The following is a 16,937-nucleotide window of genomic DNA, read 5'->3' on the forward strand; positions in this document are numbered from 1 at the left end:
TTAGATGTGTGTGTGTGTGTGTGTGTGTAGCGCATTCTCTTTTTTTCTTTTTTGGCAGGACCTGTGGCATATGGAAGTTCCTGGGCCAGGGACTGAATCCAAATCATTTGACCTATGCCACAGGTGTGGCAATGACGGATCCTTAACCTGCTGCACCATAGGAGGAACTCCTAGTGTGCATTCTCTTAATGGGTTATATACAAGAACCAAAGATTTCTGCCTCCATATTACAATTACTTAAATGTAAGCTAAGAGAATTATAATAGCAGTTAACCACATTTCAGGATATTCTGAGGATTTTCCTTTAATCTTTAATTGAATTAATATTTTCTATTTGAAATGCACAGCTCTAGTTTCAGACCTAATGAAAAACAAACAAACAAAAAACCTATCCTAGACTATGCTATTTTGATGTCAGTTTTACTATTAGGAGCTGAAGTGCTCTTTCTTCCTTAGTTTTTCAGGTTTACCTGAAGTAATAAATTTCATCATCTACCACTTTAGCAGAGAGTGAAAACCTCTTCAGTCCCTTGAATTTCTTCATCTGCTTGTCACTCTCGTTGTAGCGGCTCTCACAAAGCAGAATGTCATTTTCTGGTATTTCAGTTGGCCTGCAGGAGAGGAAGTCCTTGAATGACAACACAGCACACTTTCCTGAAAGAGAACATTGGAGAGAAATTAAAGAGTAAATTGTGGTCATAGCTAACAATTATTTTTAATTTGTATTATTTTTAAATTAATATAGTCATATGATTCAAAAGTTAGAAGATTTAAAAGGTATACAAAGGTATAAGGACAGATATCTAGATCAATGGAATAGAATTAAGTCAAGAAATAAACTCATTGGAGTTCCCATCATGGTGGAGTGGTTAACGAATCCGACTAGGAACCATGAGGTTGAGGGTTCGATCCCTGCCCTTGCTCACTGGGTTAAGGACCCAGTGTTGCTGTGAGCTGTGGTGTAGGTTGCAGACGCAGCTTGGATCCCGCGTTGCTGTGGCTCTGGTGTAGGCTGGTGGCTACCAGCTCTGATTAGACCCCTAGCCTGGGAACCTCCATATGCCGCAGGTGTGGCTCTAGAAAAAAGGCAAAAAGACAAAAAAAAAAAAAAAAAAAAAAAAAAAAAAAAGAAATAAACCCATATAATTGGGTTTCTATGGGTAAATGATTTTCGACAAGAATGTTAAGACAATTTAGTGGGGAAAGAACAGTCTCTTTAATAGTACCGGGACAACTAGATTTCCACATGCAAAACAATGATGCTGGAAGCCTACCATGTAACAAATACACAAGTTAACTTAAAATGGATCAGAGATCTTAATGTAAAACCCTAAAAGAAAAATAGAGGTATAAATCTTTATGACCCTCTATTAGGCAATAGTTCCATAAATGTGACATCAAAATCAGAAGCAACCAAAGAAAATAAAGATAAACTAGACTTCGTCAACACTAAAAACTTTAGTGCTCCAAAGGACACAAAGTGAAAAGACAACACCTGAAACAACAGAAAATATTTACAAATTACATCTCTGGTAAGAGTTTAGTATCCCGGAGTTCCCATTGTGGAGCAGTGGAAACGAATCCGGCCAGGGACCATGAGGTTGCAGGTTTGATCCCTGGCCTCACTCAGTGGGTTAAGGATCTGGCATTGCTGTGAGCTATGGTGTAGGTCACAGACATAGCTCAGATCCCACATTGCTGTGGCTATGGCGTAGGTTGGCAGCTGTAGCTCCGACTGGACTCCTAGCCTGGGAACCTCCATATGCTGTAAGTGCAGCCCTAAAAGGCAACCCCCCCAAAAAAAAACAGTTTAGTATTCAGAATATATAAAGAACCCCCACAATCAACAATAACAGGACAAATAAGTCAATTGAAAGATAGGCAGAGGATCTGAATAGACATTTCTACAAAAAGCTTGTGAAAAGATGCTCAACATCATAAATCATTAGAGAAATGCAAATCAAAACTGAAATGAAATACCACTTGACATCCATTAGGATGGTCATTCTAAAGGAAAAAAGGCCAAAAAGCAAACAAACCTCTCAGGAAAGAAAGTGTTGGTAAGGATGTGGAGAAACTGGAACCCTTGTATATCAATGTTGGTAATGAAAAATGGTGCAGATGGTTTGGAAAACAGTTTAGTAGTTTCTTAAAAAGTTAAACAGTTATGATATCATCTAGCAATTCTACTTTAAGGTAAATATTCAAAAGAACTGAAAGCATGGATTCAAACAGATACTCATACACCAATGTTCACAGCAGTATTATCTAAAATGGCCAAAAGGTACATAGAAATTGCCCAAATGTCCCTCAACATATGGATAAATGTTATATATACATACAATAAAATATTTTTCAGCCTTAAAAAGGGGTAAAATTTTGATAGATTCTGCATCATGGATGAACCTTGCGAATTTTTTATTTATGTTAAATCAGAGAGAAAAGGACAAATTTTGAATGATTCTACCTGTATAAGGTACCTAGAAAAGACAAATTTCATAGAGACAAAAAGTAAAATAGCTTACCAGGGGCTGGGAGAGGCAGAAATGGGTAGTTATTGCTTATTGGGTATAGAGTTTCTATTTGGGATGATGAAAAGTTCTAGAAATGGGTAATAGTGATGGTTGTACAATACTGTCAATGGACTGAATGTCACTGAATCATCCAATTAAAAATGGTTAAAATGTTGCATTTCATGTTATGTATGTTTTACCCCCAACGTACCAATAGTAAATAGTAGTATATCACTTATATTTACACCTAAATTTTATTGTAAAATAATCTATCTTGAGGATCACTACTGGTATTAATATATATTTATTCAACTAGTTCCTACTGATGGATATTTAGGTTGCTTCCAAATTTTTGTTCTCCCACTGAAGCAAAACAATGTTGACATAAATAATTTAAGACATATCAATTTGCACATGGATGAATATGCTGGAGGAGAAATTTCTAGAAGTACAAAAGCTAGGTCAAAGGGTATGTATACTTTAATATTTATTTATTTATTTATTTGTTTGCCACACCCACAGTATATGGAAGTTACCAGTCCTGGGATAGAATCTGAGTTGCAGCTGTGACTTATACCACAGCCACGGCAATGCTGGATTCTTAATCCACTGCACTGGGCCAGGGTCAAACCTGTGTCTTGTGTGCTTCAATTTTTATAGGTACTATCAAATTATCTTCCATACAAGTTATGCTAATTTATAAATCCACCATAAGGGGGGTGAATGCATTTCCCTCTATTCTTGTCAATTATTAATAAACATACATATCTTTGACAATTTGATAGGTAATTACAAAAAAAAAAAAAAGCAGCATCTGGGTAGTTTAATTTGCATTTCTCTACTGGCTGAGGTGGTGCATTTTTTAGGAACCACTGGTAACTTCCCTCTCTTCTCTTGATCTCTGCCCACTTCCCTATTGGATGTTGATCTTTTTTTCTAATTGTTTATAGGAGCCCTTCATGTATGAGGGAAATCTGATCTTTTTTTTTTCCCACTGAGCCATTTTATTTGCACGTATATATTATATCCCTAGAAAAAGAATCCAGGGATTTTCCTTTCTGTATGTTTCTGTCTTGCTTCTTCATGGTCCATGATACCAGCTGAGGCTTTAAGTACAATGAACCCAAACAGATGGGACGGGAGCAGGTTATTCTGCCATTTTTTCTGGATCTTTAAGATGCACATCAAACCTGGGGCTGATGACTCCACACTTATTTAGTCTGCCTGTGAGGTTCACAACAATCTGTCCAGCTCTATGATCACTGATGATTTCAAATTCGCCAATGTAACCATGTTTCATCATCACAGTTAGAAACCTAACAATGGCTTTGGAGCATGGCCTAATAACCTGTCATTTGCCTCTCTTTTCGGCATTGTTGATGCTCTTGAGGGCATCAGCCAGGACATTCATGCACACCATTACGGTGGCACGGAGATGGCAGAAAGAGCAATCTGATCTTTTTCTAATGATACACATTGCAAATACTTTCCCGAAGTTGTCACTGGTCTTTGATTCTGCCAGTTTTGGTTATGCAAACATTTTAAACATTTATGCAGTTGAATTTAGAAATCTTTCTTACATGGGTTCTGAGTTTTATGTCAAAGGTTATAAAAGTTTCTTTCCCGTCATTCTTTCTGGTATTTTTGCTGCTTCATTTTACGTTCATTTAAGCCTGTGATTTACCTGGGAATTTATTTGGAAGTTGATGTCAGAGACGGATACAATTTTACTTTTTCTAAACGTCTATCTAATTTCTAAATACTACTTAGAGAAAAAAGTCAATTTTTCCTCACTTACCTGGGATGCCATCTTTATCATAAATTATATTTGGATCTACTGCCAAACTTTCTATTCTGTTCAAATAATTGGTTTACTCATATATCATATAAATAATTTTAATTATTATAGTGTTATGTTTTAATATCTGTAAAGACAGAAACTCCCCTCACTACACTTTTCACAATTTTCACGATTTTTCTTAACATGATTTTTTAAAAAATCAGTTTATTTAGTCCCAACTTCCTCACAAGAAAATTTCCATTGTTATATCTATTAAGATCACACTAAAAATTAATATAGGGAGAATGAACATTTCTATGATGTTGAGACATAATTTTTTTTGGTCCACACTCAAGACATGTGAAAGTTCCTGGGCCAGGGATCAAAACCGCACAACAGTGACAATGCTGGATCTTTAACCTACTGAGCTACTAGGGAACTCCCCATTGAGATTTCAGCATATGGTATGTTATTCTATTTGTTCAAGCATTCTCTTTTAAATGCATTAAAAGTAGCACTAAAAAGCCTTTCTTTATATAGATGTGGCACATACCTTGCTAAATTTATCCCAAGGTAATTTTATCTTCTTATTATAATTGAACCTTTTTTTTTCTTCCCTTTTTTGGCTGTCCCACGGCATATGGAGCTCTCAGGCCAGGGATCAGATCTGAGCCACAGTTGTGACCTAAGCTGCAGCTGCAGCAATGCCAGATCCTTAACCCACTATGCCAGAATAGGGATCGAACGTGCATCCAGTGCTCCCAAGATGCTGCTGATTCCATGGTGCTACAGCAGGAGCTCCAATACTGAATCTTTTAAGGCAAATAATTTATTACTAACTTTACACTCAACCATCTTATTTCTCTTATTATGTGCCATGGTTCTTGGTTGATTCTCTTGAAGTTTCATCTCCTCAATTTCCTTACCTGAGATTTCTGCTTCTTACTTCTAACTACACTGATTAGTACCCTCAGAACAATGTTAAATAGGAGTGATAAAGACATTCCTATTTTGCTCTGGACTTTAACAGAAGTGTTCACAGTTCAAAATTTAGTAAATTAAACATTTATAAAGCAAAATTATAAATTTATAAACATTTATAAGCAAAACATGTAAAAACAGGTCAGAAACATAAACAACAAGGTCTTGCTTGCACAGGACACTATTTTCAATATTCTATTAATAAACGATAATGGTAAAGAACATTAAAGAGAGGAAGTTCTCTTGTGATGCGGAGGTTAAGGATCTGGAATTGTCACTGCAGCAGCTTGAGCTGCTGCTGTGGTGTGGGTTTGATCCCTGCCCCACGAACTTCCATATGTCAGGGGTGCAGCAAAAAAAAAAAAAAAAAAAAGTATATATATGTATGTGTGTATTAGATGATTAAAATAGCTATTAATTATTATCACTACATTGGACTTACATAGCACTTTACTTATATAATCAAAAGCTTTTCAATTCAGAAAAGGGACAGTTAGGATTTTCCATATTTTATAGAAGGAAAAATAGAAATTTGGAGGAGTTCCCATTGTGGCTTAGTGGTAACAAACCCGATTAGTATCCTTGAGGATGTGGGTTCGATCCCTGGCCTTGCTCAGTGGGTTAAGGATCTGTCATTGCCATGAGCTGTGGTATAGGTCTCAGATGTGACTCAGACCTGGCATTGCTGTGGCTTTGGTAGGCTGGCAGCTGAAGCTCTGATTTGACTCCTCGACTGGGAACTTCCATATGTCGCAGGTGTGGCCCTAAAAAGGCCAAAATAAATAAATAAATATAATAAAATAAAATAAAAATAAAATAAAAAAAAATTAGAGATCTGGAAAAGGTAAAAACTCTGCTCATAGCTGACGAGTAAATGATTGGTGACCCTGGAACGGATGTGTTGTCTTTGGGTTCCTACCAGGCCTCAAAAGATAGGGAAAAGAAAAGTGTTTAGGAAACTTCATTTATTAAGGGATAAAAACTTTATCAAAACCTGCTGGATTTTGCTGAAACTGTAACAGATCACTTCATTCATTTCTTCAATTTCTCTTGATAATTTTCTTATATTTTTGTGGGGGTTTTTGTCTTTGTTTTTTTAGTGGGTATCTACGTGAGTCTTATTTACTACAAGATAAGTTATTAAATGTAAATTGTGGATTGAAAAAATTTAATTTTAAAAATTTCCCTTGTGTTGCTTTATTCTGATTCACAGCCCTAATTCCTACCTAATGTTTGATATATTTAATGTTAATTTATTTACTGACTCCCCCGCCTCTGCTCCACTGTAAGTCCCTGAGAGCAGAGATTTTGGTTTGTTTATTGCTGTAAACCTAGAGCCTAGAACAGTGCCCAGGACAGAAGAACTATCCAATCAATTGTGGAATGAATGTGATTAAATGAAAAGCATAAATACCTACCCAGAATACATGTCATGGGGCAGGTTTCTTCCAGATTACTCAGAAACACTTCTTTCTTGTAGAACATTTTTGTGGGCTCATGTTCCGTCTCTTCTGGGTGAATGAAGATGGGGCCGAAAAAATATGCGGCTCCATCTCGGACCCATACTTTTTCAATTCTTAGAGGGAAAAAAATGGAGAAATTTCATTAAAATAGAGTTCTGATGGATTTTATTCTTGAAGGACTAATTTAACAAAAATTCTGTTATAAAAAACTTTATGAAACATACTATTTACAGAACTTTCATTGGCTGTTTTGATAAGACAAATTCCTTGATTATTTTCCCCTTCAAGTATGAGAAGATACTTGGGAAAAGAGAACTGAACATTTGGCTACTCATCTGAGGGGGAGAAACTCTTGTTATTGTTTTGCTGCACATGTGACATTTGGAAGTTCCTGGGCTAGAGAACAAATCTGAGCCACAGCTGTGACCCTTGCCACAGCTGCAGCAATGTGGATACTCTGCCCGCTGGACCACAGTGGGAACCCCCAGAAAAATTGTTTTTAACATTAATACCAAGGCATACAACTTAAAAGTTTAAGCTAACTCCCAGGTTTTCTTCCTGATGTGCTAAACATCTATCATTGGACTTGGGAGATGAATAAACACACAGACCACCAATATTTGGCATCAGATCAGAGGAGTAACAGAGGCCTTAAGGCCATGGTTCATGACCTTTTTGAAGGTCAAGATCTAATACCCCTTTAGCCACAAGGATCTGATGAAAGCCAGATACCATCACTCTAAAAAACATAAAAAGTTAACATCTGACTGTTCTGTATAAGATACTGTACCATTCCTTACAACCACACCATAAAATTATCACCATTATTGTCCCATAGTCTCATGGTTTCAGAGATGAAGTAGCATCCTCTTCTCAGTAACTCCACCTTTCCAGTTCCTCAGGCCAAAATGCAGAGGTCACTTTTGACTCCTCTATCTCTTTTGGACTCTACATCTTCTTAATCTTTCAAAACAGGATCGGACTACTTTGCAGAATAGAATCTGACTACTGGCCTGAGCCACCATCATTTCTGCCATAGCTTCCCAGCAGATCTCTTTGCTTTTCTACCTTTGACTCTTCAGTCTCTTCTTTTTTTTTGCTATTTCTTGGTCCACTCCCGCAGCATATGGAGGTTCCCAGGCTAGGGGTCGAATCGCAGCTGTAGCCACGGGCCTACACCAGAGCCATAGCAACTCGGGATCCAAGCTGCGTCTGCAACCTACACCACAGCTCACAGCAACGCTGGATCGTTAACCCACTGAGCAAGGGCAGGGACCGAACCCGCAACCTCATGGTTCCTAGTTGGATTCGTTAACCACCGCGCCACGACAGGAACTCCTTCAGTCTCTTCTTAACAATCAATGCACATGGCAAACTTTCTGAGACCTAAGTCAGATGTCACTTCTTTTTTTTTTTTTTTTGGCCACGTCTGCAGCATGCAGAAGTTCATGGGCCAGGGATTGAACCCCTGCCACAACAGTGACCTGAGCCGAAGCAGTGACGGCACTGGGTCTTTGACGTGATAAGTCACAATGGAACTTCCAGATTTCACTTCTGTGCTTAAATTATCCAATGGTATTTCATTTAATTCAGTAAAGGCCGAAGGTTTCTGAGGCCTGCAAGATCGGCTCTGTATTCCCTGGCTCTCATATCTCCTAACTTACGCATAGCTCACTCTCCTTGTAACAAGCTCTGTTGATTTCAACGGGCCAGGCACGCTTCTCTCTCAGGTCTTTTCTTCTTCTTGAGGCATATGGAAGTTCCCAGGCTAGGGTACAAATCAGAGCTACAGCTTCCAACCTATATACCATAGTCACAGCAACTTGGATCTGAACCGTGTCTGCAACCTAAACCACAACTCAGGCAATGCCAGATCCCCAATCCACTGAGCGAGGCCAGAGATCAAACCCACATCCTCATGGATACTAGTTGGATTCATTTCCACTGTGACACAACGGGAACTCCTCTCAGGTCTTTCCAATGGCTGTTTTCTTTCCCTGAAAGGTTTTCTCTCTGGATATTCACATTACTCACTTCCTCGGTTTCTTCAAGTGTTGGCTCAACTGTCAGTTCTCAGTGAGGTTTCACACATCCCACCTAAAGTTTTTTAACTCCTCACTTTGACTGTGATACTCCTGACTGCCCACACCTAGCTCTACTTTTTCCACAGCACATATCAGGATCTAACGTACTATACATACTTTACTATTCGTAGTGTTTATTGTTTTCCCACTAGAACAAAGATCCATGGGACTAAGGATACTTGTCTGTTTTATTTACTAGTGAGTCTTCAGAGCCTGGCAAATAGCAGGTGTGCAATTACTAACTGATAAACAAATACAATGAGGAAACTGAAGCTCAGAGAGCTAAATCATTTGCCAAAGGACATTAAACTGGCAGGGCTGGGACTTAAACCAAAATCTTTTGGAACTAACTATTGTCCTTAACTACTACTGTCTACTGTCCAGCTCATCCTCTGACTCCTTTATTGTTATTCTGTGCTATCCAACCATACTTTCTTTCATTTACTTGTTCATCAAACATTTGAGCCTTATACACTATGCTTTGAGCAGGGACTGTAAAGATTTATGTTGCCTTTTTGCTCAAAAACAGAGGGTCTCTAACTCTTAGGGCATTTAAAGTCTGGTATGGAAGCCTGATAGTATTTGACATGTGTTCTGAGAATGTGTAACAGGGAGACCCAACCCAGTTTGCAGGAGCTATTTCAAATTTATGCTTAAGGAGTTCAACATATGAAACAGGCAGTGAGATTTCTGGGTTGAGAGTTCAGCAAATGGTAGGGGGAGGCTCATGGGAGGAATTTAAAGAGGGAAATGTAAGTGTGGCTGAATAAGTAAGTAGGGACAGTGTGGTGTGAGAGGAAGTTGAAGAAGTTGCCAAGGGAGGGACTTTTGTCTTCATCCTCAAGAGTGATGAATTTTTACTAGCTCCAGCTTTCTCAGACCCAACCTCATCCCCTCTACCTCAATAACACTCACCTGCCCACACGAGGGCGCACCAGGCCATGGGACTTGATGAAGACACAGTCACCAACCTTCAACCACATGTCATTATAACGGAGCTGCTCAAAGTAGTGGCAACCTGGCTCACCGTTTGACATTTCCACAGGGACATCTTCTTTCTCCTGTGACAAAGGAAACTGGTTGAAGACAGGCAGCTGACCATGAAGGAGTAGTCAGAGAGGTCAGATGAGAAAGCAAACTTGTCTTAAGTTCAACTTAAAAGAAAAAATAACCACACACAGAAGGAAACCAAAAGAACAGGTTGCTGAAACCACCTGTTTCAGCACCTAAGTTTTATCTTTTATTTTATTATTTTTTTCTTTCTTTCTTTTTTTTTTTTTTTTTGGTCTTTTTGCCATTTCTTGGGCTGCTCCCGCAGCATATGGAGGTTCCCAGGCTAGGGGTCTAATCAGAGCTGTAGCTGCTAGCCTACGCCAGAGCCACAGCAACGTGGGATCCAAGCTGAGTCTGCGACCTACACCACAGCTCACAGAAAGGGCAGACCCTTAACCCACCAAGTGAGGCCAGGGATTACACCCACGTCCTCATGGATACTAGTCAGATTGTTTCCGCAGAGCCATGGTGGGAACTCCGCCAGTATCTAGTTAAATTTCTAGTTAGTTTTCATAAAAAATGTTACTCCAAGGTCCTTTTATTCCTCACTCCTTCCCTCCTCCATTCTCAGAGCCTTCAGCAAAAAACCAAAACTTATCAGCTTTCAGAAACAGCCGCATTTCATTGTTATAAGGTGTATGGAGCAAATTCAACAAAAGCTGCCTCTTTACCACATTTACTGAGCTCTCAATTTCTTAATATTAACAACTGGTAGATTTAAAATTTTTATCATTTTGATATATTCCAACATGGAAAGGAATAATATAGTTTCTGTGACAAACCCACATATTCTGTTTTTGAATAAATTATATAGAGTCTGTCACCTACTGGCTGCTGGGACATTGGGTAAATTACTTGACCTCTTATGCCTTAGGTTCATTATCTGTAAAATGAAGACAGTGTGCCCACCAGATGAAGTTGTTACAATTGTTAACACAATTCATGTTAAACATATAGTATTGCTGGGCTCATGAAAAGCACTTAACATTCATTACTGTTGTTTTATATAGTCTTGGGGAAAAAAAGGAAAAGAAAAATAAATATATTTCTGACTAATGGAAATAAGAAACATAATTTACTGGGCATCTAGCAGGTGATGAGCACAGCATTAGGTGTTTTATTACCCCTAAAACATATAAAAGCTGAGGAAACTCCAGAAGCCTCAAATTTTCTGCTGCATCTCATTGACCAAGAATATCTAAAACTTCAAACTTAAAAAAAACTCCTTTAGAATGCTCAAATAATTTAATGTTTAGTTTTTTTTTTTTTTTTTTTTTTTTAATGGCTGCACCCATAGCACATGGTTGTTTCTGGGCTAGGGACTGAATTCAAGCTGCAGCTGTGACCTGCCACAACTGCAGCAACGTCAGATTCTTAACCTACTGTGACACAGCAGCAACTCCAAAGTTTTCATCTTTATGACTTCAAATGTGATGCTGAAATGCTCTTTTTGGGAAATTTTTAATAGTAAGAGCAGTCCCACACATACGCTGGGTGAGGGGCACTTGAAGGAATGGAAGCCATAATAAGCTCTGAGATTAAGAACACTTTTTTGCAGGGGTGCCACAGTATGCAGTGACTTAATGTGGGATCTCAGTTCCCAGACCAGGGATTGACTCCAGGCTGCACAGCGGAAAGCCCTGAATCTTCCCAAAAGACCACCAGGGAACTCCCAAGAATATTTTAGGAGTGGGTTCTGTTCTAGTTATTCTTTTATTTAAAAAGAACTTACTTTTTTTTAAATTCTTTTAAAGAGCTCTTGGCATAACACGTTTTGGCCATGCAATATTAAGATAAAGATATGAGACTAAAAAAGGTAACTAATAGAGAGGGTCCTAGGGACTTAGGAAAGCTAATAACAATAATAAGAAAACTAAGTTAATTCCCACATGACTTCCCCTGATATTTCTTTTAAAACTAATGTCTCTATGATTCCTAGACATACTGGTAAAATGTAAAAAATATCATGCTCTTTCTAAGCTCCTTTTCTCTTATAACACTATTAGGACACTGAAATAGGTATTTTTTTTCCCTAAGATATTAAAAATTCATTTTTTCCAGTTTTTACATTAACAATTTAAAAACTTTTTTCCTTATATAAAGAGTACATTCGCTGGAAATAATTCAAACATTAGAGTATATAAAATTGAAAAAACAAATATTCTTTGATCCAATCCCAGAGATAACCACATCGTTTACTTTAATAGCTTTCCATGTTGTTTATAGATTCATATATATAAACATACATTTTTGGCTGTTTGGAGTAATGTTGAAACCACATCCCATTCTGTAACCTGTTAACTCTTTTTCTGGCTGCACAGTTTGCATTATATGGATGTATGACAACTTAATTCCTATTCATAGGTATTTGGATTTGGATTTAGTCTAGGGTTTGCTTTTATAAACAACACTGATGTTACCGTTTGGTGTTACCTTTTTTTTTTTTTTTTTTTGGCTGTGCCCGCAACATATGGAAGTTCCTGGGGCAGGGATCAAACATGAGCCACAGCAGTGACAATGCTTGACCCTTAACCCACTAAGCCACCAGAGACCTCCTGGTGTATCTATTGGAGCATATCCCCTACCACTGATGGGAAATGAGAATGTGATGCTCTACACTCACACCAGGCTGCATCACTACCAGTCTTCGGAACTCTTGTCCCCAGTTTGTTGGGCATTTTAAAAACTATTAGATTAACACACTTTCCTATATTTTTTGAATCATCTTCTAAAAATGATTTGGTCCCCCGCCCATTTTTCTAGTATATCTTCCCTTGAGCTTTTTTTTTTTTTTTTTTGGGCTGCATCCAAGGCATGTAGAAGTTCCCAGGCTAGGGGTCGAATAGGAGCTATAGCTATAGCTGCCGGCAGCTATACAGCCACATAGGATCTGCGCCACGTCTTCAACCTAGACCATAGCTCACAACAACACCGGATTCTTAACCCACTGAGGGAGGCCAAGGATTGAACCCAAAAACCTTATGGTTCCTAGCTGGGTTCATTAACCACTGAGCCATGACAGGAACTCCTCCAAGAGCTCTTTATATAGTAGTATAAAATAGTAGTCCTTAGACTGTTTTATTAAACTAATTGATACTGTCAATTGTAAATAAGTAATTTTTTTCTTATGGCTACTGTACTTTATATTATGCATATAAAGAATCTAAGCTTATAAATGAGTAAAAGATTAGAGATAAATTAATAGTAAGTATACTTATGTTAGCAACTTATGTTTCTTTTTTTAATGTTTTTATCTTATTTATTTTGGAATATGAAATGAGGGAGAGTTCAGGTGGCTTATTTTCTTTTCTTTAAAATGGCTATCAGTTTTTTTCAATATCATGATTCCACCTTCCTTGCTGATTTAAAGTACTAACTTTATACAAAATTTCACTTATTTTATAAAATAAGTGAGTCATGGAGTTTCCCCTGTGGTGCAATGGAGTTGGTGGCATTGCTGAAGTGGTGGGACACAGATTTGATCCCTGGCCTGGAACAGTGAGTTAAAGATCTGGTGTTGCCGCAGTTGTGGCTTAGGTTGCAACTGTGGCTAGGACCTGATCTCTGGCCTGGAAACTCCATATGCTGTGGGTGGCCTAAAAGAAAAAAAAGAAAAAAGCAAGAAAGAAAAAAAGAGTTAAAAAATATATAAATGAGTCACAAGTATGAAATGTACTGTGTGAGGTATAGTTAATAATTATATAATATCTTTGTATGGTGACAGATGACAACTAGACCTATCTTGTCATCATTTTGAAATGTAGAGAAATACTGATTCATTATGTCGTACAGCAGGAATTAACACAGTATTGCAGGTCAATTACACTTCAAAAACCACAAAGTCAGGAGTTCCCGTCGTGGCTCAGTGGTTAACGAATCTGAGTAGGAACCATGAGGTTGCGGGTTCGGTCCCTGCCCTTGCTCAGTGGGTTAACGATCCGGCGTTGCCGTGAGCTGTGGTGTAGGTTGCAGACGTGGCTCGGATCCTGCGTTGCTGTGGCTCTGGTGTAGGCCGGTGGCTACAGCTGCGATTCGACCCCTAGCCTGGGAACCTCCACATGCCGCAGGGGCGGCCCAAGAAATAGCAAAAAGACAAAAAAACAAAACAAAACAAAAAAAAACCCCACAAAGTCAGAAAAAGAGTTAAGATTTGTGGTTACCAGAGGCAGGGAGTAGGGGGAGAGGGAACCAGATGAAGGCAGTCAAAAGTACAAACTTCCGAATCCGACTAGGAACCATGAGGTTGCGGGTTCGGTCCCTGCCCTTGCTCAGTGGGTTAACGATCCGGCGTTGCCGTGAGCTGTGGTGTAGGTTGCAGACGGATGCTCATCAAACTGTGGCTCGGATCCCGCGTTGCTGTGGCTCTGGCGTAGGCCGGTGGCTACAGCGCCAATTCAACCCCTAGCCTGGGAACCTCCATATGCGGCGGGAGCGGCCCAAGAAATAGCAACAACAACAACAACAACAACAACAAAAAAGACAAAAGACAAAAGACAAAAAAAAAAAAAAAAAAAGTACAAACTTCCAGTTGAAAAATAAATAAATAATAGCAAGACAATGTACAACATGATAAATATAATTAACACTGCTGGATATTATGTATGAAAGAGCAAGTACTAACAGTTCTCGTGATAAGGAAAAAAGTTTGTTTCTATTTCTTTAATATTGTATCTACAATAGATGACGGATGCTCATCAAACTGTGGTAATCATTTCATGATATATGTATGTGAAATCACTATGTTGTATACCTTAAAACTCATACATTGCTATATGTCAATTATATCTCAATAAAACTGGAAGGAAAACAGAAAAAAAAAAAGGCCATTGTGGGACAACAGGGGAAATATGAATGAGGTCTCTAGATTAATAATTAGTATTAATGTTAATGTTCTGGTTCAGATTCTTATACGATATTAATGTTAGCAGAAGCTGAATGAAGAATATAAGGAATGTCTTTGTACAATCTTTGTTAAAGCACTTTGCACATGTGTTAATTCTAAAATCATTCCAGGAGTTCCCATCATGGCTCAGTAGTTAATGAATCTGACTAGGAACCATGAGGTTATGGGTTCGATCCCTGGCCTCACTCAGTGGGTAAAGGATCTGGCGTTGCTGTGGCTGTGGTGTAGGCCAGTGGCTACAGCTCCAATTAGACCCCTAGCCTGGGAACATCCATATGCTGCGGGTGCAACCCTAGAAAAGACAAAAAAAAAAAAAAAAAAAAAAAGAAAGAAAGAAAGAAAGTCATTCCAAAATAAAAGTAAAAATAAAATATGTAAGAAGCCGGTGTGGTGTGGTAGTTTAATCGTCTGGCTGGTCTCTGTGGCACTGCTGGTTCAATCACAAGCTGGGTCCAGTGAGTTATGGATCCAGTGATGCTGGTATAGGTTGCAGATGTGGCTCAGATTTGATCCCTGACCTGGGAATTTCAATTTGCTGCAGGTGTGGCCAAAAAAGGTGAAGGGAGTAAAACCACAACGAATGAATAAATTATTATCTTTATATTCTGGCTTTAACTGTTAAATGCCTATTCCCTTCACTGACTGATCCCGAGCTAATATCTATTTTTTTTTTTTTTTAAGCCTCCAGGTTTTAACTAACCATTATTTATTTATTTAGTCATTTTAGGGCCACACCCGCAGCATATGGAGGTTCTCAGGCTAGGGGTCGAATCAGAGCTACAGCCACTGGCCTACACCATAGCCACAGCAATGCGGGATCTGAGCCAAGTCTGTGACCTACACCACAGCTCACGGCAATGCTGGATCTTTAACCCAATGAGTGAGGCGAGGGATCCAACCTGCGTCCTGATGGATACTAGTCAGATTCATTTCCCCTGAGTCACAACAGGAACTCCTCACTTTTTAAATGTAGTTTTGTAAAAATGTAACACTATTTGGCAGGGCAAAGCACTCTTGACTATTCTTTCAGTTTTTCTACTTTATTTTGATGATTGTCATCAATTTATTCTTTTGTAAGAATGCTAGAATAATTTTGTCAAGTTCCAAAATAATTTATTCAAGTCTTTTATGTCCTTCAGTAGACTGTTTTTCTTTCCACAAGTTCCATATATTTCTTTTAAGATAATTTCTCTTCCTTCCTCCCTCCCTCTCTTTCTTTCTTTCTATTGCTGCAATGTCAGCATACAGAAGTTTCCAGACCAAGGACTGAACCTGAGTTGCGCCTATGACCTACACCACGGGTAGGGCAACTCCAGATCCTTTAACCCACGTGCCAGGCCAGGGATCAAACTCATGCTGCCACAGCAACATGAGCCACTGCAGTTTGATTCTTAAACTGTGCCACACTGGGAACACCAAAATAAGTTTTCTTTCTTTTTTTCTTTTTAGAGCCACACCTACAGCATATGGGAATTCCTGGACCATTGTCTAAATTGGAGCTGCAAATACCCATGTCACAGTCGCAGCAACACCAGACCCAAGTCTCATCTGCAAACTAAGCTGCACCTTTGGCAATGCAGGATCTTTAATCCACTGAGAGAGGCCAGGGATTGAACTGCCATCCTCACAGAGACAATACTGGGTTCTTACTCCACTAAGCCACAAGAGGTACTTCCAAAATAATTTCTTCAGAATTTTCATCATGGCTCAGTATTAATGAACCCAACTGGTATCCATGAAGATGCAGGTTTGATCCCTGGCCTTGCTCAGTGGGTTTAGGATCCAGCACTGCTGGGAGCTGTGGTGTAGGTTGCAGACACGGCTGTGGTATAGGCCAGAGCAGCTACAGCTCTGATTTGACCCCTAGCCTGGGAACTTCCATGTGCTGCCGGTGCAGCCCTTAAAAAAAAAAAAAAAAAAAGCAAACAAAACAACACCACAACCACAGCAATGCCAGATCTGAGCCACATCTATGACCTACACTGGAGCCTGGGCAACACTGGATCTTTAACCCACTGAGCGAGGCCAGGGATCGAACCTGCATTCTCATGGGTATTAGGTTCTTAACCCACTGAGCCACAAAGGGGACTCCCTTAATTTTTTTTTCAGTCATGTGAATTGGATATTTTCTTCATTATGATTTTGCTAACAGTTGTTAAA

The 16,937-nt window shown here is 38.9% G+C and overlaps 1 protein-coding gene and 1 pseudogene across 50 annotated transcripts in view; both read right to left on the minus strand.

The window, feature by feature from the left end:
• Positions 1-16,937, minus strand: part of PBRM1 (polybromo 1) — a 130,811-nt gene that overhangs the window by 17,062 nt on the left and 96,812 nt on the right. For all 50 annotated transcript variants that reach the window (XM_084988500.1, XM_084988498.1, XM_084988496.1 and 47 more), the window contains 3 exons: positions 9,737-9,882; positions 6,693-6,850; positions 471-654 (listed from right to left, as the gene is read on the minus strand). In XM_084988500.1, the coding sequence (XP_084844626.1) occupies positions 471-654; positions 6,693-6,850; positions 9,737-9,882 (488 nt within the window). The remainder of the gene's footprint in view (positions 1-470; positions 655-6,692; positions 6,851-9,736; positions 9,883-16,937) is intronic.
• LOC146397333 (small ribosomal subunit protein uS8 pseudogene) lies at positions 3,416-4,126 on the minus strand (annotated as a pseudogene).

The sequence above is a fragment of the Sus scrofa genome, chromosome 13, assembly GCF_054392235.1.
Source record: "Sus scrofa isolate SSC_HxYL_T2T_F1_AM1 chromosome 13, Sscrofa_HxYL_maternal_Yorkshire_Landrace_v2.0, whole genome shotgun sequence".
Taxonomy (NCBI): Eukaryota; Metazoa; Chordata; class Mammalia; order Artiodactyla; family Suidae; genus Sus; species Sus scrofa.